Source organism: Hemicordylus capensis, chromosome 1, assembly GCF_027244095.1.
Source record: "Hemicordylus capensis ecotype Gifberg chromosome 1, rHemCap1.1.pri, whole genome shotgun sequence".
Taxonomy (NCBI): domain Eukaryota; kingdom Metazoa; phylum Chordata; class Lepidosauria; order Squamata; family Cordylidae; genus Hemicordylus; species Hemicordylus capensis.
This window is the reverse complement of record NC_069657.1, coordinates 447780761-447806203: the sequence shown is the minus strand read 5'-3', so window position 1 is coordinate 447806203 and position 25443 is coordinate 447780761. Positions and strand designations below refer to the sequence as shown.

The 25443-nt window shown below is 43.1% G+C and overlaps 1 protein-coding gene across 5 annotated transcripts in view; it reads left to right on the top strand.

Moving 5' to 3' along the window:
• The window catches only part of USP34 (ubiquitin specific peptidase 34), a 234500-nt gene that overhangs the window by 48071 nt on the left and 160986 nt on the right, over positions 1 to 25443 (top strand). For all 5 annotated transcript variants that reach the window (XM_053247423.1, XM_053247433.1, XM_053247443.1 and 2 more), the window contains 2 exons: positions 2128 to 2320; positions 10308 to 10369. In XM_053247423.1, the coding sequence (XP_053103398.1) occupies positions 2128 to 2320; positions 10308 to 10369 (255 nt within the window). The remainder of the gene's footprint in view (positions 1 to 2127; positions 2321 to 10307; positions 10370 to 25443) is intronic.

Sequence of the window (25443 nt, the reverse complement as noted above, 5' to 3'; positions counted from 1 at the left end):
TGTGCCAAAGGAGGCCTCCTTGAAGGAGGTTTTGCTATATCTAACCTCCTTGAAATCCGGCGGGTTGGCCAGTGCATCAATAAGAGTCCATTTGGCAGCCATCTCCGCTCGCCGCAGTGGCTGGGATCACAAGACTGTCTTTACTCATCCAAGGTGCAAAGAATTTTTGAAAGGCCTGAATAACCTTTACACCCCCAGTGCAAAGGCCATCTGACAAATGGAGCCTCTCTTTGGTTCTCTCAACTTTGATGGAAAAGCCTTTTGAACCTATGGCCACCGCTTCATTGAATTGGCAATTATGTCTGAGAAACACGTGAGCAAATTACTTGCTTTTCGTATAGATGAGCCTTATACTTGGTTCTTCCCAGACAGAGTAGTTACGCATTTGGACCCAGAATTCCGGCCAAAGATAGTTACTGGTTTTCACAATGCAGACATTGTTTTACCTACCTTTTCCAGAAATCCACCCACGCTGCTGGAGACTTATTTACATATGCTAGACGTGCGGAGGGTAATCCTTTTCTACCTACAGAGAACAAGAGAGATGAGAAAGATAAAAAGTCTTTTCATTGCCTTGAATGGGAAGAACTGAGGCCTTCAGCCATCCTGCCAAAAGCTGTCTTTTTGGTTGGTGGAACTCATTAAGATGGCCTATGATATTCAGGGAGTCATTCCGCCATCTACTATTAGAGCCCATTCAACAAGGGCGCATGCTACCTTGGCAGCTCATCTTTCAGGAATAAAATTCAAAGATATGTATTGCGGTCACCTGGGCCTCAGACCAAACCTTTGTAAAACATGCACTAGACCTTCACTCTGTAGAGGTGGCACAATTTGACAGGGCTGTTCCTAAGAGGGTGCTTCAATAGCTTGCAACGCCCACCGCTGTTTGGGTAGCTCGTGATTCACCCATTTTTATGACTGTCGAGGCCTCACTATCCAGATAAACAGGTTGCTTACCTGTAACAGGTGATCTGGTAGTGATGCCTCAACAGTCATAAAACCCGCCCAGCTGGCCTCGCTACAGAGTGCAAGCGAATGAGATAGTACAATTACACAAGAGACCAAAACCTAATAGATCCTATGGAGGACATTAATGTTTAATGCTGTCGGCCGGCCATTCAGAAACTGAGCAACTGATGCCTAACTGCCAGTATAAGTACTGCACGGTGCGTGCAGAGGCAGTTAAAAGGTGTCATGAGGAATTAATCAGTATTACCCGAAGCAGTCCTGCGCAGGTGCAGAACCCATTTTTATGAATGCCAAGGCATCACTACCAGATCACCTGTTACAGGTAAGCAACCTGTTTTCCTTTTTAGATTGCAAGCCCTTTGGGGACAGGGAGCCATTTTATTTATTTATATCTGTGTAAACTGCTTTGGGAACTTTTGTTGAAAAGTGGCATATAAATATTCATCATATTCTTAATAATCTGGAACAGGACTCCTTGATCTGCAATAAAGGCAACTGTTGAGGCTACCCCAACAGAAGGCCTTTAAAAAGCAGTGTTAAATAATATAATGAATCAAGTTCTTCTCTGTTAGGAAATCATGCACAACCAGTGAATCCTGTATGTTACCATTTTATATTTTTTTAAGTGTTCATATTTTTCAGCAGGAGATCATTATGGCAAGTATTGATAAACTGTGCTAGGGAGTAGTATTTATAGACACACACATTGAGATAAAATGGCTGTTCATTTCTCAATCACAATAAAAACCAGAAAGTAATCTCCTGGCTCCAAAAGATTCAGATGACTTATCACCTATTGCAAAGCCATGTTGCAGGAAAAAAAGTAGTAGCAAATAAAACAGAAAGGTCCTCCATTTTGTTGTGCTGCCTGGAAGCTGTACAAACCATAGCAATCTCATCTCTTCACTTTTGATGGGTTTATAACACCCTGCCCAAAGACATAATGTAGGAGGCTTATCTGGAACATGAGATTTTACTCATACAGGGGCAAGTCTCCTGTAACTACAGTTCTGCTGTGAAGAGTATATAGCATTAGCAATGATTATGATGATCTATCAGAATTAAACTGGATTTACTTGATGTTACATGTGAAATCTCTTTGTGTGTGTGTGTGTGTGTGTGTGTGTGTATCTTTATCTATATCTTTTGTTATAGGTATTTATGTAAACTGTCGGACCAGGAGTTGAGACAGAGCGCAGCACGTAACATGGCAGACTTAATGTGGAGCACAGTTAAAGAGCCTTTGGACACTGCCTTGTGTTTCGATAAAGAAAGTCTTGATCTTGCATTTAAATATTTTATGTCACCGACTTTAACCATGAGGTTGGCTGGACTCAGTCAAATAACAGTAAGAATTTTTTTCTGAATTAAAATATTCGTGCAAAATTATTCTTTCTCTTTTCTTAAAAGTTATGAACTATAGCCAAATTATGGTATACCAGCATACCCTTATTAGCAACTGAAAACAATAGTATTGGCAGGGGCACCGTCTATGACAGAGTTGCACAACTTCAGCCCCGTGGCTGTGTTTGGATTACAACTTCCTTCTTCCCCAACCACAGTGGCCAATAGGTATGATGGCAGTTGTAGTCCCAACATCTTCAGGAGGGCCAAAGTTGTGGACCCAACTTGCTTGGTTGTGCACCACAACAAAGATCTCCTAAATACACTTTGAATAAGTCTATCTGCATATGTTCCTGAGTAACTCTTAATTATTTAAGAGGGTTTGCGCAGTAGATGTTTTGGGAAGATTTTTCTTTGTTTATAATTCATGAAGCTAAACTAAATTGTGAAGAATCTGGATATGGTTTCATGTTGCCAACATAAGAGAACTACAGGCATCCTTGTCTGTTTATATTTCAAGAGTCCCATGGTTTTTAACTTGAGTAGCAGTGTTGTGTTCAAGTTCTTTGGTAATGCTCACAGAGGGTTGCCATGTGCCAGGTGTCCCACAAGTGGTAAAGGCAGCAGTGGCTTTTGGCATACTTGGGCAGAAGCAGGAAGGCACAGCTATAGTACAGAATCAGGCCTGTAAAGCTGTGGGCCTCTTCTGCACTGCTTCATGACTCAGTAGTTCAAGAGGACAATTACTCGAAGGTGCATAGACTACCGTGCCATAGGACGACACTATCACAAAACAGTGGGCTTTACATATGGGCACACTACCAAAAAGGTTGGCCACCATTGACATAACTGTATTTACAGTTCAACAACTTCTTTTTACTTCCCTAGAACAACTTCCTGGTATTTTCTTGCTCAAAGATCCCAGCTGGTTATTCGCTTCCATCTATGCTCCTTAGCTGGTGTTGGTTTGTTTGAGGAAGCTAAATCCAAGGAGGATTTTGCTTGGTTTGCTTACTGTATTCTTGGCATGTTACTTGGAATGTTTCAGTACCATTGACAGAAAAAAGATGGTGGTATATCCCTCTGCCCCTTCATCCGTTCCCCTCAATTGGTGGTGTACGCACATCCAGAGTGTTGAAAGCAGGAGAGAAAGAATTCCTTTGGACATGCAGTAGTTGATAGTTGGAGGCGTTGGTTTTGGATATGCTCTTATTTCCAGGCTGATCATCTAGGTGCTACAAATTTGATTGACACCTAAGAATTTGAAATATTTGGATCTGGATAGTGGTTCCATCATCCATAAATAGTGGGTTCTGCGCCTGCGCAGATCAGCTTCGGGTAGAATTCGTTAGCTCCTCGCGACGCCATCAACCGTCTGTTGCACGTGACTGTAGTAGGCTCTAGTGGCGGTTGGGCGTGTCTGCAATCAGTTTCTTTCTGACCACCATTGCGATTAGTACTCGGAGATAGTTGCTCCTCAAAGAAAGTTTGTTTTTGTTTATTTGGACCTCTGAAACATTGGAAACGGACTTTGACTACTGTCTGGATATTCCTGCAGACTTGGCATTATTTGAGATTAAATCGGCTTGAAACTTGCATACGGACACGGCTTTCTTCACGGACCATATATCCTTACTTGGACAATTGGCTTCTGATGGCCAGGACAAAGGAACAATTGCTGGAGCATGTAGACATGGTGACGAACCTGCTGGAGAACCTGGGGGGTGCAGATCAATTGGGAGAAATCTTTTCTCCAAAAGCGAAGTGCCTGCAGTACATCGGTGCACAGTTAGATATGTCAGCCCAGAAGGCATTCCTCTCGGTGGATTGGTTTTCCCGTCTGCGTGCCCTGATTTACCGTTGTCAAGAGAATCCCATATAGAAGGCAAAGATGGTACAGGTACTGTTGGGGCTGATGGTGTCCTGCACCACCACAGTCTTATAAGCGAGGCTACGGATGTGCAAGCTATGGCTCTGGTTTCTAAGGGCCTACAAGCCAAGATCCGAACCTCAGTCCAAGCGTGTTACTCTTCCAAGGAAGGTCTTGGATTCGCTGTGTTGGTGGACGCAAGAGTCAAATATGCTCAATGGCATTCGGTTCCGGGAACGGGAGCTGGCGTTGACAGTGACATCCGATGCCTCCATGCACAGCTGGGGGGCCCACTTGCTGCACCACAGAGTTCAGGGAGTGTGGACTCCAAAGGAGAGACTTCTGCATATCAGCTTCCTCGAGCTGCTGGCTGCGTTCAGAGCCCTGGTCACCTTTCAGAGGAAGCTTGTAGGGAAAACTGTCTAGTTACAGATGGACAATACGACAGCCATTGGTTATGTAAACAAGCAGGACAGGACAGTGTCCAGATCTCTATGCGTCTCAGTCTGCGGTTATGGAATTGGTGCATCCCACTCGGGATTTAACCCGTTGCCATTCACATCAAAGGCAGCATGAACTGTCTGGCAGACTCACTGAGCAGAGACCTGGTGTTGGAGCAGCACGGATGGGAATTGCATCCGGAAGTGCTGGCACAGTTGTTCAGGACTTGGGGCAGACCAGGTGTGGACCTATTGGCGACTTTTGAGAACAGCAAGTGCACACAGTATTGCTCCTGGATGGGAGTCGGACCATGGAACAAGGGCAATGCCTTTCAGTATCGCTGGAGCCAGGAGCTGTTTTATGCCTATCCACCCACGCCCTTACTGCCCAGGGTGGTGGCCAAATTCCTACACAACCAGACAAAAGCGATTGAGCCATGGTGGCCAAGGCAGCTGTGGTACACACAGCTGCTCAGACTATCAAGAGGGAATAACAGGAGGCTCCCTTAGTGGACAAATCTAGTCACTCAAGATCAAGGCAGGGTGGTACACCCAAACCTGTCTGTAATGAATCTCACAGCGTGGAGGATAGGCTTCTGAGGAAGATCCTCCTTAAATACCCGTAAGCAGTCCATGAGGCGAATCTACAGGGCAAAATGGCGTAGGTTCGCTGCACATGCTGCCTCCAGAGGCTATGACCCGAGGGAGGCAAGTCTGAAAGCTGTCCTCTACCTGAGGACTACCTGAAACAGAGTGGCCTGGCAAACGTGTCTATTAAGGTTCATATGGCGGCGATATCGGCGCACCACGATGGGTGGGCTGGCAAGACAGTCTTAACCCATCCATGTTGCGAAGACTTTTTGAGAGGCATCAGTAATCTGTATTCTCCAGTGCGACAGCCGGCCGAGAAGTGGAGCCTCTCCTTAGTTCTTTCAGCATCATACTGCCATGTCGGCCATCAAGAAACTGATTGCAGAGACGCCCAACCGCTACTAGAGGCTACTACAGTCACGTGCAACAGGCGGTTGACGGCGTCGCGAGGAGCTAACGAATTCTACCTGAAGCTGATCTGCGCAGGCGCAGAACCCACTATTTATGGATGATGGAACCACTACCAGATCATCTGTTACAGGTAAGCAACCTGTTTTTCCCCAGGTTATTTGTATGAAAGGATACCAGCAATAGTATAATTTACATTAGGAACTTAGGAAACTGCCTTATACTAAGCCAGACCATTGGCCCATCTAGCTTAATATTGTCTACAGACTGGCAGTGGCTCATCAAAGGTAGTAGGCAGGTGTCTTTCTGAGCCCTGTCTTGCAGATGTCGGGGAGGGAACTTGGAAATTTCCTGCTCTTCCCAGAGCAGCCCCATCCCTTAAGGGGAGTATCTTACAGTGCTCACATGTGGTCTTCTATTCAAATGCAAACTAGGGTGGACCCTGCTTAGCAAAGGGGACAATTCTTGCTTGCTACCACAAGACTAGCTCTCCACACTGCTTCTAGTGAGGTCAGCTCTGTGTGCATGTTTATATGTCACCTCTGTCTTAAAAACACCATAGGACCTTGCAATACAATGAAATCAGTTGGTTCACAGAATGCCAGTCTTGCTCTATAGAATTATTCCATCTGAATAATCAGGTCAAACCACAACAGTTCAAAGAATGCAATTCTGACGTTAAATATGGAATATATGAAGGGTGGCGTGGTCCTTGTCAAGGGAAAGGCCAAAGGGCAACTGATATCGAGACCGATATTGAGAAAAAGACTCGCCCAATGGTTAGTGCAACTGACTGTGATAGCATATAAACAACAGGGGAAGGATCCCCTGTGTACCATTCGGGCTCATTCCACAAGGGCTTATGCGTCATCTGCAGCTCATCTATCAGGAATATCAATGTTTGATATCTGTAAAGCTGCAACATGGTAATCTCAGCAGCCATTCATAAAGCATTATGCCATTACATAGGAACATAGGAAGCTGCCATATATATACTGAGCCAGACCATTGGTCTATCTAGCTCAGTATTGTCTTCACAGACTGGCAGTGGTTTTTCCTAGGTTGCAGGCAGGACTCGCCTTCAGCCCTATCTTGGAGGTGCTAGAAAGAACTTGAAAGTTTCTACTCTTCCCAGAGCAGCTCCATCCCCTGAGGGGAATATCTTACAGTGCTCACACTTCTAGTCTCCCATTCATATGCAACTAGGGCAGACCCTGCTTAGCTAAGGGAACAGGTCATGCTTGCTACCACAAGACCAGCTCTCCTCTTTTATTGACCTGCAATTGGTAAAAGAAGCAGACTTTGGGAGGAGTGTGCTAAAGCAGGTGCTGCCATAGCTTCAGGGGCTACTGTGCCCACCACCAGATGGGAAGCTGGCTAACCATCCATTCATTATGAATGCAGTGGATCACGATCCAAATAAACAGGTTGCTCACTCATAACTGATGATATGGTAGTGATCTATTGTATTCATAAGACCCACCCAAACCTCCCTGCAGCAGTAGCTTAAAGCAAACATACTTAACTTACAAGGGCACTATAAGATCGTCAACTGATGGCAGTCTGCAAGAAACTGAGTAAGAGGATGCCCCAACTGCCAAAAATAACGGAGGCACAGAGAACATGCAGGGCAGATGGGGCGTCAAGAGGAGCTAGTCAATCTATCCGTGAGGTTCCTGCAAAGGGAAAAAACCCATTAATTAGGAATACTACGGATCACTACCAGATCATCAGTTACAGATGAGCAGCCTGTTTTTTCTTTGAAATGTTTAGCACCTAAACAGTAACCAAATGAACATAAGGAAGAAATAAAATGTGCTCAAAATGCATCCAAACTGACCTAGGCCCTAACTCAGAGTTCTCTACATTCACCTCAGCTTTTCCAGCAAACCTGGCTTGTCTCTTGTTTAGCCTCAGGTCCTACTCTCCTTCATAGTTCTCGGGTTTCAGCCCCAGACTGTTTCCTGAGTGATTTAGCTCTCCTGAGAGTTTCTGCTCTCTGTCAGTGATTTCTTCCAACACTAAACCTTTCCTACTACTCTGCTGAAAGCAGCCTCCTTATATACTCTAAACTTCCCTCCCATTTTTTTTCAAACCATCCAATCAATATAACTTAAGTTCCCTCCATTTTTCAAAATGAATAAAATTAAACCTCCACTTCCCTCCAAAATCAAACAAGTACCTTTCATCACCCTGAAAAATGAAACTATAGTGCAGGAGCTGTGAACATTTGACCCCTGCACAGCTTTCTTAATACAGTGAAAAGCAAGACAATTTACAACATAAAATCTTGTTTACAAAAGCAAGAGATTTAGACCTTGTTCCTTCACAGTCCAATAATTTTAATATTTCTGAAGCTCCTACCACAAGTAGGAGGTAGAAAGCAGTTCCAGTTAGTTATAAAGATTGCTGTTTGAAGGCAGCTGGTTCTGCTTATAGATTCCTCCTAACTGGATACATTGCGAAACCTACTAGGCCCGTTTCAAACAAATTAATTTCTAACAAACTAAGACTTAAAACAAAACATGACCACTGTGTAATTTGCAGTTTGCTGTTCGCCAATATGACTGCAACAGAAGGTTTTGTAAATAATTACATTACGATGTCGGTTTTCTATTACAATGGGCCAGTTAGTGCAGCTTCAAAACACAGTTATTAATAACCCTTTGGATACATCAGCAAATTACCTATTTGTGTTAAATTGTGTTACCTAGACCCATTTCAGACTGGCTTTATAGCTGACTATGGGTTTGAGACAGCCTTGGTCAGCCTGATGGATGACCTTTACTGGGGAATCGACAGAGGGAGTATGACTCTGCTGGTTCTTCTGGATCTCTGGGTGACGTTTGATACCATCGACCATGGTATCCTTCTGGATTGCCCGGGAGTTGTTGGGGAAATCATCTCTGTCAACCACTGCACACTAGTTAATCTTCAGGGAGGATTCAACAGTTTGTCTATGACCTAAGTAATAAATAGAACTAACTGTGACTCCCATTAAGAGAAACAGCCTTGATAGAAAGTTGCAGTTATGCAGGCTATGTGGAACTTCCAAGTTCAGAGATGGAAACTGATCCAGTCTAATACTGAAAGAGGTTAAGTTCATATGAAAATTCTCAGTGTTCTCCCTCCCTCCCTCCCTCCCTCTCTCTCTCTCTCTCTCTCTCTCTCTCTCTCTCTCCCCCCCACACACACACACCTGTTTGGACATCTTGCAGAAGTGTGGTTAAATCTTTCACATGTGATGTCCCTGAGCATGCAGTTTTGCCTCCCTCAGGAGCGTGCAGTTCTGCCTCCCCTACTTTGGAAGAATTCTCCTTCCAATTGATGTTTGGAACGAACCAAGATGGGTTGGTTTGGACATTGTGACTGATTTGGTCACAATGATAAACTGAGATCTGAACTTAAAGTTTGAGGTCATTTTCAGATCTTGGTTTATTTCAAGAAACATGATTAGAAAAAACAAAGATTAGTTGATTTAGACATTGGTGTGCTGCTAACATTGGCGGGGGTGGGGGGCACTTAAATGTTCATGTCTTGACCAGGTTGTCATGAGCATCTCAGGAGTTCATAGCAGTTATGACAACTATGGGCCTATCCCAAGTGGTCTCTGGACACACTCGATATGGTCTTTTACTCTGAAGAGGGTGGTGTGTCATGGATGGACCACAGTCTGGTTAAGGTAGGACTTGCAACTACAACCTACATCTGCAAGGGTGAAGGACCTATTAGGTTGGTCCGGCCAAGAAGGTTAATGGATCCAGTAGGATTCTAAGAAGCCTTGGAAGGGTTTAGAGTTGGCTCTGCGAGTGATTCTGCCGATTCTCTGGTGCAGACATGGAATACACTAGAGTAGAAGACCCAATAGCTCCTAAGCATCCTCTCTGACCTGCTTCAAAATTAGCCTCATGGTATTCGGAAGAACTATGGTTGCTGAAGCGGCGGAGTAGATGATTAGAGCACATGTAGAGGAAGACTATGCATGAACCCAGAGAGAACATTTGAAGATGTATGCTCTGGCAGTGTGGCTGTCAAGAAAGTGGTTGTTTTCTGCCCACATTGCTTCCTCAAATTCATGTCCAGTGGAGTTGACTGGGGTTGTGAGGGGGCTAGTATGTACTCCCTCCCCCTTGAATTTGAACTTGGAACCATCAGTAACTCGCTGTGACATTTTATGCAGGTAAAATCTCTCATATTCAGGCCGAACTGGATTCCACAGCGTCTGTAGCCGCTCATGGGCTGTGGAATGCACTCCCTGCAGAAATCCATAATTTGAGTTCATTATTGGCCTTCAGGAGAGCCCTTAAAACCTATCTGTTTGGCCTGGCCTTCCAGGGTTTTTAAACTATAAGGATTTGGCCTGGTTTTCCAGGGTTTTAAAAACACAATTTTAAATGTTTTAATTGTTTTATAGTTTCTGATTTTAACTGTTAATTGATTTTAGTTGTTTTTGTTTTAATGTAAGCCGCCCTGAGCCTCTTTTGGAAGGGCGGCATAGAAATCAATCAATCAATCAAATAAATAAATTTTAAATTAAATTAAACCATCTCTTTCACCCTATAATATGTGGTGTTGGGAATGAGATATTGATTTGATTGTCAGTTTTAAAGATGTTTGCTAAAACCAATATTTGTGTTTATAAAGCAGTGTTTTTAAAATTTTATTCGTTTTTCTCATTATAGAATCAACTTCACACCTTCAATGATGTCTGCAATAATGAATCATTGGTTTCAGACACAGAAACGTAAGTAGGTTTGTTCCTCTGAGTACTTCTGTTTAAATGCAGTGTCTTTTGATCACACATTGGACATAACACTAAAATGGGGCCAACATAGATAGGCCCAGTTGATTCCTCCATGCCATTTTGGGGTTCAAAGACGTTTTCCAGTGTTACATCCCTCTTGCGGGTGTTAGGAGGGACTAGGAAAGCAGGTGTTCTCCTGTTGCCCCAGTGTGGTTAGACTCTAATCAACACAGTAAGATGTTTGTGTGAAAAGGGCTTGTGAAATTCTCATGTTTGGCATTGCCCACAACTTAAATCTGCATTCTGGAAAAGTCAAGGGGTCATATGCTGACTAGCCAGTCATGACTAAGCACTTTTGAAATTAATGGGACAAGTTAGGAATATCTTAAATTCTTGTTGATTTCCATGGTACTTAGTCTTGACTAGCAGTCAGTATGTGTTCCAAGCTATTTCAGCTGTCAACCTTGAGTCATAATTTTGTTTTTTATTAAATAAGCACAAATGATCTTTTGGAAGCTAAGATGAGACCACTTGGCTAATGGTTACTTCTGAACAACATTCACTTCACATTATTACAGTGATATGCATTAAATCCACTGCGATTACTATCCTTTCTGCTATGTAGAATGTCAAACTACTAGATAAAAGACAATTAGAGTTTAAAATAGTAGCACTACTTCTAAGTTTAACTCATGTTGCTATTCTTGGCTCAGGGCAAGCAGACTTCTCCCATGACATTTAGTAAAATATTTTTAGTATCCCTAGAGTTTTGCCCTGAGAACAGGGATGAACAAATTTCATGCTTGTTCCATCTGCTTTGTTCTATACTAGATTGAGTTGCAAAATGGTGGCTTGGGACCAGTGTTTTCTAATTTTTTTTTCATCTGTGTGTGGAATGAGGTTTGTTCTGGGCAGTAGTATCAAGTCAGTGTGCGCGCACATGCATTCAGAGAGGGGCCTTCCTGATTCAACCTGAACGGGATCTAATAACTGAGCAGACATCAAAAATTGTGTGTGTGTGTGCATGCACACACACACCCCTTAGAGGGAACAGTGCTTGGGACAGGCTGTTACTAAATCATGGCTGAGGGGGCAGAGCCAGTTATTTATCTGCTGTACCCCATGAGCCATACATAAGAGTGCTTTGCATGTCCAAGAACAAAGGCAGAGATTCTAACAGACCTAAACATGCAGGAGAAGATGTAGTCAAAGACATCCAGTTAACAATTCCATTTTACAATTGAGCACTATTCCCTCTTGCAAGGATTCCCAGATGTTGTTCACTACAGCTCCCAGCATCACCAGCTGCAATGGACTTCGGCTGGGGATTATAGGAGTTGTAGTCAACAACAACTAGGAATCCCTGTTAGAGGGAACACTTCAGGTGAGGTAGGCTGAAGTGTGAATCTCCAGACTAACTTAATCAGTAGAAGTTCCATTGAAACTAAGTAATCCTGCAGAGTAACTCATGAGTAATACTACTGTGAAATATAGTCTGGATATTGGCCAATAACACTAACTACCTATTAGCTTCTCTCTAGGCAGCTAACACAAATTTTAAATAAAACTTTTAAATAACCAAACCATATTATTTTTTTACTTTTACTTTCATAATGCAATTTTAGGTTTTTTGTTGGGAGGGAGGCAAAGTTACTACATTGGCAGGAGGAATAGCAAAACACCAAGCAAAGGCTGACTTTTAAATATGCTATAATTACATTTGTAAAAGGTTCTAGGCATTTTAAGAACTTTTGTAGCTACTCTTGTTTCAAAATAACTAAAAATATCAGGCACTCCCGAGGAAAAATAACATGTGGCCTGAAACACAACTGTCTTGGCGCTTGTTTACCTACAGAATCACCTCTCCCATTCAGTTACATCCCATCCTGTTAGATCACTTCAGATAGCCCTTTTGTCGGTCCCTGATTTTCAAGAGGTTCGGAGTTGTAGGACCTGCAAAAGGGCTTTTTCGGTTGCTGCCCCACCTCTTTGGAATTCTCTTCCTATTATTATTATTATTATTATTATTATTATTATTATTATTATATCCCGCTTTTCCTCCAAGGAGCCCAGAGCGGTGTACTACATACTTGCGTTTTCTCCTCACAACAACCCTGTGAAGTAGGTTAGGCTGAGAGAGACATGACTGGCCCAGAGTCACCCAGCTAGTATCATGGCTGAATGGGGATTTGAACTCAGGTCTCCCCGGTCCTAGTCCCACACTCTAACCACTACACTTTAAATCCTTACTGAAGACCTTTCTTTTACACCAGGCATTTGCCCTGTAGTTAACTTTATTTCCTTTCCATTACCTATTTTAGTTTGCAATTTTTAATGTAATTTTTGATTGTAATTTTTAATGTTAACTTATTTACATGTTATTGTAACCACCCGGAGTCTTTGGAGTGGGCGGTATATTAAATGCTTCTAATAAATAAATAAATAAACTGTCCAACTGTCCTTTCTCTGTGGCTGCCCTCCGGCTTTGCAATATGCTCCCTGTCCGAATAAGAGCATCTCTATCTCTGATTGCCTTTTAAGACACGCCTGTTTTCTCAAGCTTTTCATTCAGATTTAATTAAAGTTTTAAACTGCTTAAAATTTAAAATTTTTAATGGCTTAATAGTCTTTATTCTGTTAACTTTTTATTTATTTTTTTGTTTTATAGTTGTGCTTGGATTCTGTACACCGCCTAGAGATACACATATCAAGGCAATATATAAATATGATAAATAGATGTTACGGGCAGTGTTTTCATTTGAACAGCAGAGTTGTGTTGGTTAATATGGTGCCGTTGCTCTCTCAAGTACCACTGGTAGTGCCGACTGCCCCCTTCCTTTGCCAGAATGAATGAGGGCAAAGCTTCCCCCCCACCCCCGCTGCCCCCCACACTCTTCTGCACATGCTCCAGTTATGTGCCTGTTGGCTGCAAACACTGGCTGTATGTGAGCTGCCACCACTGCTGTCAAATACACCAAGGTTGCAAGGGTGCAGGAAGTTGTTGGGCCCTATTGTTTTCCGTGCTTTAAAAAAATTGTAATAAGATTACGGGAGTGCATATAACATGATTGAGGATAGTAATAATATATGTGAGTATAACTGGAAAAGAAAGGAAAAAGAAAGATCCCTTAAACATAATAAGATACAGTACAACCAATGAAGGAGAAAAAGAAAACGGGGGTGGGGGGGGGCAACTAAACACCTTCTTCTAAGGATTGGTTTTCCCTCTAATTTTTTTTCATCATGGAGTGGAATGGGTTTTGTCCTAGGCGGTGATATGAAGGCAGTATGGAACATAGGAAGCTGCCATATACTGAGTCAGACCATTGGTCTATCTAGCTCAGTATTGTCTTCACACACTGGCAGTGGCTTCTCCAAGGTTGCAGGCAGGAATCTCTCTCAGCCCTATCTTGGAGAAGCCAGGGAGGGAACTTGAAACCTTCTGCTCTTCCTAGAGCGGCTCCATCTCCTGAGGGGAATATTTTACAGTGCTTACACTTCTAGTCTCCCATTCAAATGCAACTAGGCGGATGCTGCTTAGCTAAGGGGACAAGTCATGCTTGCTACCACAATATCAGCTCTCCTCTCCATGTGCATATGTGTATTGTTATGTGCCACTACATACACACACACCCCATAAATATGGAAGGAAGGAAAGTATATTTTACATTTCTATTCTAGTTATAAAATTTGATTTTTACTTGATTTCACTTCAGAATTAAGTATAATAAAAACATTTTAGCTGCCGTAGAACCCGACTTTGAAAGGGTTCAATTATGAGAATCACTTATTTTAAAATATTGCAATATCAGAACCATTTAATAATATTCCTAATTTGTTTTAATATTGTATTTAATAATATTTTTAAAGGATATGCAGCTTTAGACCTGGTCAGTTACTTAGTATGGGCGAGTACCACAGCAACCACCACTGCAATTGCTTTGTTAGAACAGGATATATGTTTTATATGCACACATTTACATACAGACACACACATATTGATTTCACAAAGTCAGTTGTTAATAAACATTGCTTCATTCCTTCCACAACACACAAAAATCTTTTGTATCTTTGGTATGAGGTCAGTTGCATGCAACAGTATATACTTCTTGAACTGATAAGATAATTAAGCACCAAATGTATGGTTCTTCAACTTTTTTCAATGTGTAAATTTGAAAGAAAGTTATGGAAGGGAAATAAAAATGACGTAATTTTCTCCTCTGTTCTTTTGAAGATGGAATGGTTATATACACACAAACACACACGCTCACATGCACCACCACCACCCTGCCCCCATGGACAAGAAACAGATTTTGGGCTAATTTTTCCTATTAGATGCTTTAAAGGTTAGAATGCACTAAATATATTGTCCTCTGAGACAATGTAATCTAAGCTGAAAGGATGAACAGCCCTTCAAAAACAATGTCTTATTTCACTGCTTGTTTCAATTGAGGAAATTGAAGTAGTCTTTGTCTCTTCTATAACACTTTTTATTTAAAAGGAATCTTCAAAAGCCTCTGAAAAATCAACATATATTCTGTAATGCACACATACTTTATACAGATGTGCAAATATAAAACCTTTTTGATATTTAATATTTAAAGAGGGGACCTTTCTCTCCACTGCTGCCACGTGTAGCTTATTGGAAATGGTGAGAGGCACCTTTCTCCCTGCCGCTGCCACATTAGCCTATTGGAATCATGCATCATGATCATGGTGCACACGTGCCTGTTGTCATTTCCATTAGGGGTCTTGCTGCAGCCAGAGTGGGATAATCGGTTCTCTTGCATGCACAAGAGCTGTGTTTTTCTGGTCTGGCTGCAGCAAGAGCGAACGCAGCAGGGGAAAGGCTTATTCTCGAAGCCTATCCCACTGAGCTATGAGCTCTTTCCCCTGATGTGCATGACAGTGCATGACATGGGGAGTGACTGGTAATACTCAGTGGGTGTAACTCTGTGGCCTAAACAAAGCCCTGGTGGTGGGCAGCCCCTTCTCCCACTCCAAGCCTTGCTGCCATCTGTCCATCTCCCCCCCCCCCGATTTGGCCCTTCTCCCCTGCCCTCCCGCCTCCATCTTTTTGAAATGCAAGGCTGGGTGCAGAGATGAGAGAAGCGTCAACAAGAGAGGAGCTGCTACCTGCCACCCTTGGCCCTCCCTCTTCGGTCCTGGGGCAGCTGCCAATCAGGGTGGGGAGATCTGCTGGGGGTGGGGAAGGGATGGCAGGGGAGCTAATTTCCCTCTGTCTCCGGCTGCCAGGGGAGTGAGGAGCTGGAGGAAGTGGAGGAGCGAAGTGCAGAACAGGGAGAGGAGGAGACTACGTGGTTGCTAAAAACAACTGAAGAGGGCTGCAGTTTTGTGCGTGCCCCCACACGTCTTAGAGGGAACAAAGCTACTATATATATCTTATGTTTCAAAGCATAAACAATTCATTAAAATTAAATGAAAAAACTGAAAATTCATCTTCCTCAGACCAAACTGGACATGGATTGGTCCAAGCTTGAGGCTTCAAACCAGACCAGTTTGAGTTTGTACTGTCTTGATTTTGAGCCAGCTTGCACACCCCCACAAGGAACAAATGTCAAAGTTATCCAGAGTTGTAGTTCAGGAGTAAACTTGTCCTTTCATTGTTGTATTATAATCCTTTTGGAGACCTCCCAAGCATGAGGAATCCACAATTCTTGATGTAATGTTAGATTCCATATACTTGGGATATACCCTAACAAAACATGAACATTCTTGACAGGCAATGCAATGTCATGTTAACAACCTTATGGATTTCAAACCAAAATGACGCAATAACTGGACAGGAGCAAACCATATGTGTAAGTGTACCCTCATACATATTACACCTCCACCATCTAGATGTCTGCAGCTATCCCTTGTTAAAAATTCTCTGACGTGTCCAATAAACATGGAATAAACGTTTCTGCTCTATTAGCCTTGTTTTGAGACCCCAAAGATGCATGTTTCACTGCCTTCAAAGCACCATTGATTTAATATGATAGGGTATTCAAGATCATCGTTCCAAAGATCATGGATATAACTGATATCAATCTTTTTTATATCTAAGCTTCTGATAGAGCAAGGTTACAGGCTTAGGTGCATCCAATAGATGTTCTAGATCTAATAATAGAAATGGAGTTTCAGAAACTGCAGTCGCATTAGGACCAAATAGCTGTAATAGCAAATGCTTTAGCTGAATAAACTGCCAGCTAGCATTTAAAGATAAATCAAATTCGGTTCTCAAAGTATCAAAAGATTTACAGACAGCTTCAGAAGAGATCAGTAGTGTAATGACATTGCAGGAGGCCTAATTAGCCCAATAAAAAGATTTATGAGCAATCTTCAAACAGGGCTTCTCCCACAATGTAAGCTTTTATGCTGGAAAGGATCAAAACCATATCTAGAACCCAAAATTCTCCATATGTGCCTTCTGGCTTTAATGACCTAGATTCATGAACAAATGATGAACTGAGCACTTGTCAATATTTCAATGGGGTCAGATAATATCTTTTGAGCATGATCGAAACCTTGGACTCAGTGTTCTACCCCACTGAAGATAGAATAAATGCCTAAGGATAAGCCTGAAAATGCGGAAAGTTAAATCCTCTTTCTTCAATAGGTTGTTAAAGTTTATGAAGTGTAAATCTGGGTGGGTGTCCTTGCCATAAGAAGTCATTGACTAATTTACAGACTTGCTTTAAATTTTATGAAGGTACGGGAAAGATCTATATCGGGTAGCAGTGATATATGAAGCTGCTGAAAGGCATCATCTCATACTGCGTGGGAGATGGCAATGGTAAACCCCCTCCTGTATTCTACTAAAGACAACCACAGGGCTCTGTGGTCTCCAGGAGTTGACACCAACTCGATGGCACACTTTCGTTTAAAATGATTGGAACACATTCGAAAATATATATGAGCCTTCGCATTAGATTCATCTTAACCATATGTATTTTGCCCAAGATACTCAATAGAATCGTAGCCCACGGATCTAAGTCATTTTTCATTTGAACCAAAAATTTGGAAAAATGTGAATTTATTCACTGAGAAAGCTATCTAGAAATTTCTATGCCAAAATAGTTAAGACACTCTGGACACCATGTTATACCCCAAACCCTACAATCAGGAAAATCTGTAGAACCTAAAGGCACGAAATCCGATTTAACCCAATTTATGGAGTAACTGGATACATTACCAAATTTTTGAACTAAATAAATAAGATTAGGAACTGAGACCTCTGGTTTCTCAAAACTTAATCTGCATATAAAATCAACATGTGCTCAGTCCCACTCAGTGTAATACCCTTTATATTATGAGAGTCTCTAATAGTACAAGCCAGTGGTTTTAACACCATATTGGGGTGGGAGGGGGGAAGAGAGGAGATAGAGAACACCCCTGTTGTGTGCCCTGTTCTAGCCTATTTGAAGGGGACAATAGCCCATTGGTCGTGATTTGTGAATAAGCAGCCACGTACAGCATCTATCTATCTATCTATCTATCTATCTATCTATCTATCTATCTAATTAATTTCTGTAGAGGGGATGCATGGGGATGTAGCAAGCTCCGCCCCCGCTGCAGCCGTGACCAATGGCAGGCTCAGAGGGGGTGACACGTGCAAGGGTTGGAGGGAGGAGTATGCGGCAGGAGCCAGTTGGGGCAGCAGGTGAAGCCCCGCCGCCCTGAGGAGGAGGAGGAGGAGAGGACGGTGGGTGGCGGTAGGAAGATGGTTGGTGGGCCAAGCCCTGCCGCCCTGAGGAGGACAACAGCGAGGCGGAGGGAGAAGAAGGAGGAGGGTGAGACGAGGACGGGTGGCAGGAGGAGGACAGGAGGATGGCGAAGCAATGGTGGGACAGCCTGGCCCTAGGGACCCCCCCCCCCGCCGGGTGAGATGGCGGCAGCATAGTCAGGGGACAGCTGGGCCCAATAAGAGGCGCAAATGCTCTGCGCTCGGGCTCACTAATAGTAATAAAAGCTTGTTTTATTTTCTTTTTCTTGTGTTTCCTTTTGTGAACCGCCTAGAGCCCTTGGAGTCAGGTGGTATATAAATAAAATAAATAACCCAAGTCAAAAAAAACTTGGTGGAAATCCAAAACAAAACATGTTTCAAGAACCTCAAATGGACCATGTCAAATGCCGCCTTCTCATCTAAAGAAATTATAGAGGCTGGGCCTTGTTTCTCTGAGGGAAAGGCTTGTACATCAGTCAGCAATCTAATATTATCTGATCCTTGTTGACCAGATATAAACCCGGTCTGAACTGGATGAATAATGTTAGGGAGCACAGTCTGCACCCTACTTGCCAACATAGCTGTTAATATATTAGTGTCTGCATTTAACAAAGAGAGAGGTCTCTAATTAGTACATATACCAGGATCTTAACTGGGCTTAAGGAGAACAGTGTTATAATACAATACATGCGGCAAAGAAGCGGTTCTTTTCTGCCCGTATTGCCTCTGCGAGTTCACGTCCAGCGGAGATGTTCAGGGTTGTGAGGGGACTAATATCGCCTCCCCCCCCCACCAGAATTTGGTCATCAGTTACCCGCTGCAACGTGTTTAAATAATTTTTCGCAGATAAAATATCTCGGATTCGGGCCAACTTTGATGGAGACTCCACAATTAATTTAATGTCTGAACTGGAGGTCAACAACTCCTCTTAAATGATTTGACTGGATCGGTTTCAGTTTGTGACTCCTAAGGATGTGAACAAGCTGTTTGGAGCGATGAGGCCTACCACTTGTTCTCTTGACTCTTGTCCAACAGGGCTGGTTCTATCTAGTAGGGAGGCTGTTGTAGGCGGCCTGGTGGAAATAATAAATGCCTCTCTGAGGGAGGGCAGGATGCCTCCTTGTCTTAAGGAGGCAATTATTAGACCTCTTTTAAAGAAACCTGCATTAGATCCCTCAGAGTTGAGCAATTATAGGTCTGTTTCCAAACTCCCATGGCTGGGCAAGGTAATTGAGAGGGTGGTGGCCTCTCAACTCCAGGCATTCTTGGAGGAAACTGATTATCTAGACCCATTTCAAACTGGCTTTTGTGCAGGCTATGGGGTGGGGACTGGCTTGGTCAGCCTGATGGATGATCTCCAATTGGGAATTGACAGAGGAAGTGTGACTCTGTTGGTCCTTTTGAATCTCTCGGCAGCTTTCGATACTGTCGACCGTACTTCGCAGTGTTTCTCAACCTTTTTGGAGTCAAGGACCACTACATTCTTCGTGCAGAGTTTCAAGGACTGCTACATTCTTCATACGCAGTTTCCTGAACCAGCAGTTAGTAAAGGATTTCAAGTTTAAGTTTACCTATCTGCCTGCCTATCTATCTATCTGCCTATCTATTCCCATCTGTCTAACAGACTACTATAATGCCCCAAACTTGCATCTCTGGGCAGTTTACAATTAAAATAATATAAGCATTAAAATCATTAAATTTGGAATCTTTTGCAAACATGGACTATTAGGGGTTCTCAACCTTGGGTCCCCAGATGCTGGTGGACTTCAACTCCCATAACCCCCATAACATAGTTGGACTTCAATTCCCATAACTCCATAATGGCATTTGGCCATTATGGCTGGGGATTATAGGAGCTGAAGTCCACCAACATCTGGGGACCCAAGGTTGAGAACCCCTGAATTTAAAAGCCTGGGTGAACAAATATGTCTCCAGTATGTCTTCAGTATGTGTGGGGTGGGTGTGGAAGTGCTTGTGATTACTCAATGGAGAAGGGATGTTGGGCCATTAGAAAAATTCAAAAGCTACATGGGGCCAATGAAAAAACACAAGCAAGCTTTTGAATTCCCCAAAACTCTTCATCAGGCTGGATGTCAAGCAAAGCAAAAAGGAAGTGAGGAGAGGAGAATTGGGCAAGTTGTCAGTAGAGCCCAAAGTCTACAGTTTAACCCTTTCTTGATGGAGGTTGAGTTTTAGCAGAAGTTGTGTAGTTGCAGGGCCGGATCCAGATGACGTTAGTCAGGACCACCCACTGAAATTAATTGAGTCATTTCTCATTTGTGTCAATGTTGCTTGGTCATGATCACCTGGCTTGATCTGGACCCTGCTCTTAGATGTGCACTTTGTGCGGCGGACCTAATGAAACCTGCGCAGCTTCTCCAAAACTCCTTAAAAACGGTTACGTGGCAGGTGCTGGGAATGGTTTTTTGTTTTTAATGGTGAAAGAAAATGCGAAGAAGAGCAGTGGGGACCTGGCATTAAAGGGAAGGGGGCGATTCTGAGATGGTGAGGGCATGGGGTGTTGTAGTGGTGGATGCCTCGTCTTCCTCGCTGGGGAGGCGAGGCACTCTTCAGGATGGGCAAGGCAATGGTCAACCGGACCATGCTCAGAAGTTCACCTGGGTCCAAGAGCTGCCGCCACTGTGCTTGCACACCAGAGTGTAGCAGGTGTTCCCCCATCCTCTCTCACAGCACGTGCTTCTGTGCCCCCCTCCCAACTCCCCTGCGTGCACCAATCACACCAGCCTGCCTTTGGGGCTATGCAGCTCACGTGGTCCCACATGCTGCCCACGCATTGCTGTGAGGTGAGCCAAGGCAGCCCTCCTCCCTCCACCACTTAGCCCTCACCGCGGCATGATCACGGCCAGAGATGGTTCCCCCTGCCCTGCGAGGTCATAAAGGGGACTGCCGTCTTCCACCGGTGGTGCAGACCAGGGGGCTATAGGGGGCGGAGGGACCACAACATCCCACCAGTGCAAGAGGGAAACAGCGTTCCCTCTCAAGTTGCCTTGGCTGCAACAGGCAGCTGGTTTTAAATTGATTGGAATCGGACATGAACAGCGCTGGGCATCAAATCCCCAGGATCACTTCATTCCAGTGCTATTCATCCAATGACCCTTTTGCATGAATGCACAAAATGGTATCTTGCCTCTACCCCACACCATGCCTCCTCCCTCCTCTACTTAGTCCTCCTTGGTATGCGTGCTTGTTCCCTCTCCCCCGAGGAAGGTCCACCTACACTCCCTTTCTTCAAAGTCCAAGCCAAGGCAGCCCTCCTCTCTTCCTCTGTCACTTAGCCCTCACCATGGCATGATCCCAGCCAGAGGTTCCACCCCCTGGCAACGTCACAAAGGGGACCGCTGTCTGCCACCGGCAGTGCAGACCGGGGGGTTACAGGGGGCTGAGGGACAACAATGTCCCACCGATGCAAGAGGGAAACAGTGTTTCCTCTCAAGGTGCCTCGGCCGCAACAGGCAGCTGGGTTTCAATCAGTCAACCTTTGGCTGCAAACAATGAGCATGGAGAACCAGCAGCCCTTCAAGTGGCGCCCACTGCCATCCCTTTTCCTCAATGCCCCTCTGCCACATACAGTTTGAAGCTGTAAAGATAGGGAATAAGATAGCTGTAGGAAGATCTCAGCAGCACGTGGAGGCAAAGCGCAAGCAGGGTGCTGCGCCTCCGTGATACTCCTCCACTTCCTCTTCCGTGCCATGTGCAAAATTGAGGAAGTGAGTGCCTTGATTGCAGTTGTTGGCGGGGGGGGGGGGGGTTGACTCCCAGTCACGGACCGGCACTCAACTCTTCATGGACTGGCAGCGGTTCAGGGACCGCTGATTGAGAAACTGTGGACCATAGTATCCTTCTGGAATGTCTGAGGATGTTGGGGATGAGAGGTACTGTTTTACAGTGGTTCTGCTCCTACCTCTCAGACAGATTCCAGATGGTGTCGATTGGAGATTGTTGCTCTTCAAAATCTGAGCTTAAGTATGGTGTCCCTCAAGACTCCATACTATCTCCAATGTTCTTTAACATCTACATGAAACCTCTGGGAGCGATCATCAGGGGATTTGGAGCTGGGTGTTACCAGTACACTGATGACACCCAGATGTATTTCTCCATGTCAACTTCTTCAATAGTGGGCATATTCTCCCTAAATGCCTGCCTGGAATCAGTAATGGTCTGGATGAGGGAGAATAAACTGAAGCTGAATCCAGATAAGATGGAGGTACTTATTATGCGGGGTCAGAACTCTAGAGACTATTTTGATCTCCCTGTTCTAGATGGGGTCACAATTCCCCAAAAGAAACAGGTTTGCAGTCTGGGAGTACTTCTGGGTTCATACCTCTCTCTGATGCAAAAATATTATGGGACTTTTGACTACAAACAGACAAACATCTGCCACACAATACACCAGATATAACTGTAGTCGAGAAGAAATAAAGACAAGTCAAAGTAATCGACATAGCAATACTAGGTGATAGCAGAAAAGAAGAAAAAGAAATAGGAAAAAATCACAAAATACAAAGATCTACAAGTTGAAATGGAAAGGCTGTGGCAGAAGAAGACCAAAATAATCCCAGTAGTAATTGGTGCTCTAGGTGCAATTCCAAAACACTTTGAAGAGCACCTCAACACCATAGGGGCCACAGAAATCACCACCAGCCAATTACAAAAAGCAACTTTACTGGGAACAGCCTATATTTTGCAATGATATCTATAACAATAACAACAATATTGATAATAAAATTCATCTATCCCAGGTCCTTGGGAAGGACTCAATGTCTGGATAAAACAAACCAGTCAATAAAACTTGTCTGACTGTGTAAACAAGAAGAAATAATAATATTTGATAGATGTACTACTATAGAGCTTAGAATAAAACTCACACTACTGATTTATAAATTCAGGATCTGTGTGGACATTGCCTTGAGTATCACAGATATAAGTTATAATGTAATGCTGTTTAATCTGCTTCAATCTAGAAGCCAAGAGTTTACTAGGATCTACACACACACACACACACACACACACACACACACCCCGAATACAGGAGAACCATATCATCCACGGACTCGCCATCCATGGTTTTGCTTATGTGCAGTTGGGTAATGGACACCCGACCTCGACATTCTAAAAAAAATCTAGGGAAAGGGGTTAATTCCGTGGGTTGTGGAGTGGCTGGAAATGACCTCAGAGGTCATTTCCAGCCGCCATTTTGACTGTGGGAACCATTTTCTGGCTTGTGTGTGTGGGTGTATTTTTTTTAAAAAAATAAACCCATGCTATTTTAAGCCAAATTTGAGCGGATTTTGCACTTGTGTGGGGCATCCTTGGACTCCTTATGGCCAATGGAGCATGGTAGGGCACCTTATTTGGCCCCTTTTTGTGTTTAGAGGGCAATTTTGGTTTGACAGGGAACCTAACCCCCGTGTTCCCATAGACTAAAGTATTCATTATTCATGGTTTCGTTACCTGCAGTGATCTGTGGGAACAGAATCCCCGCTGATAATGAGTTTCTTTTGTATCTTTGCTTAGTACAATTAAACAAAAAATTCAGTTTCTAACGAGTATAACTTACTGTGTTGATATTTAGCTGCAAGTAAGCTTCTGTATGACTAAAGAGAAGGGTGTAATGCAGTATAAGGTTAATAAATCCTTAACTTGCTTCTTGAGAAAAACCATCTGAGCCATTTGTTTCCTTTTTAAATATGAAGAATAAACCATGGTCCGGGTCCGCATAAATGATTTAAAAGTATCCCGAACCAGGGATAATGGTGTAACAGAACCCCTGTTAAAACGAAAAAATTCCTTCATCTCCTGTCGCATTTGTCTAGGAAATTGCAGATAATTCAACAAGGATATATTCATATGCCACCTAAATGAAGTACTGGAACAACCTTCCAAACGAACAGCCAAGTTAACTGGCATGATCTGAGATTGCTATAGCATCAATGTTGCATGCCTGAACTCGAGATACTAAAGAACAAGTTGCCAAAAAATAATCCAACCTAAAACAGTTTTTATAAACGGTAGAAAGAAAAGTATATTCTCTTTGAGGGGTATTAAGAAGATGCCATATATCTACTAAATTAAAACCTAACACCAGTGATCCCTGTAAGTCGTGCGCATGTGTGTATGCTTTCTAGTTTTTTTAATGTCCACTCAGTTAATTTTAGATCCCACTCAGGTTGAATCAGGAAGGCGCCACTCTGCATTCACATGCACACGCATTGCCTTGATATGGCCGCCCAGAACAAAACTTATTCCACACAGAGAAAAATTAGAAGAAACACTGCGTAACAAATAGGCCTTAAAGTGTAGTATGGGTTTGAGAGTGTAGCCTGGGGCGGGGAGTATTACAGTCAAGAAGGGGATCTAGAGTTTGATTCAAATCACCTCCAATAATAAAGTGATCAAATGTCAAAGTATGTAAATGTTCAAAACAGCTGTGTATTAATTCTGGGGAATTGTGAATGGACCATACAAATTCATTAACAGCAAACATGGACCACCCATACTAGTAATAAGTATAAGAAAGAACTTTCATCATCTATTATTTCTTGTTCAACAATTTATTTAGAAGATTTGTGAATTAAACTAGCCACATCCCTCACCTTCTTAGAATTCCCATTTATATAGATGTCGCCCACCCATGTCCATTGCAAAAGCAATGGCATTTATCAACTTCCAAAATATGGGTTTCTTGTTTTGTTTTTAAAAAAGCAACCCCAATAGCCATTTTCCCCAACTTAGCCAACATCTGGTGGAGCTTCAAAGGCTGATATAGACCCTTGACATTCCAAGTAACTGTTGGAACCACCATACTCAGTTAATAAAAACATCACAGCAAAAAGCCAAAACAGCAGAAAAAAGCCTGAACTGGCTCATAGAAAATGATAAATATGTGCAAGATAAAGAAGTAAATGAATATAGCTTAAATAGAGTGCTAATACTCCAGTAAATAATTATTAATAGGCAAAACATAACATAATACCAACACCAGTTAACCCAATAATTGAAAAGGAAAATATCGTAACAAAGCAGATGATGATTTAAAAAACCAATACAAAGAAAAAAACCCATCTGCACTCCCAAGTCTAGCATTTGAGAGTCTTGGCTCTCAGCGTACTCCAGTTGACCCTCTGCATGAAGCAGTTACGATCAGGATGAAAACATGCAAAACAGGACTTAATATAAAGAATTTGAAGTGTGTTACACAGAGATACCAATTACAACTAAAAATAAGAGCCCACTGGCAGAGATGTTCAAATGTGAATAGGAGAAGATAGTCAAAACAATTACTCTGCTGCTGCAGGATTCAGTGTAGCTATGTACTTCTCAACAG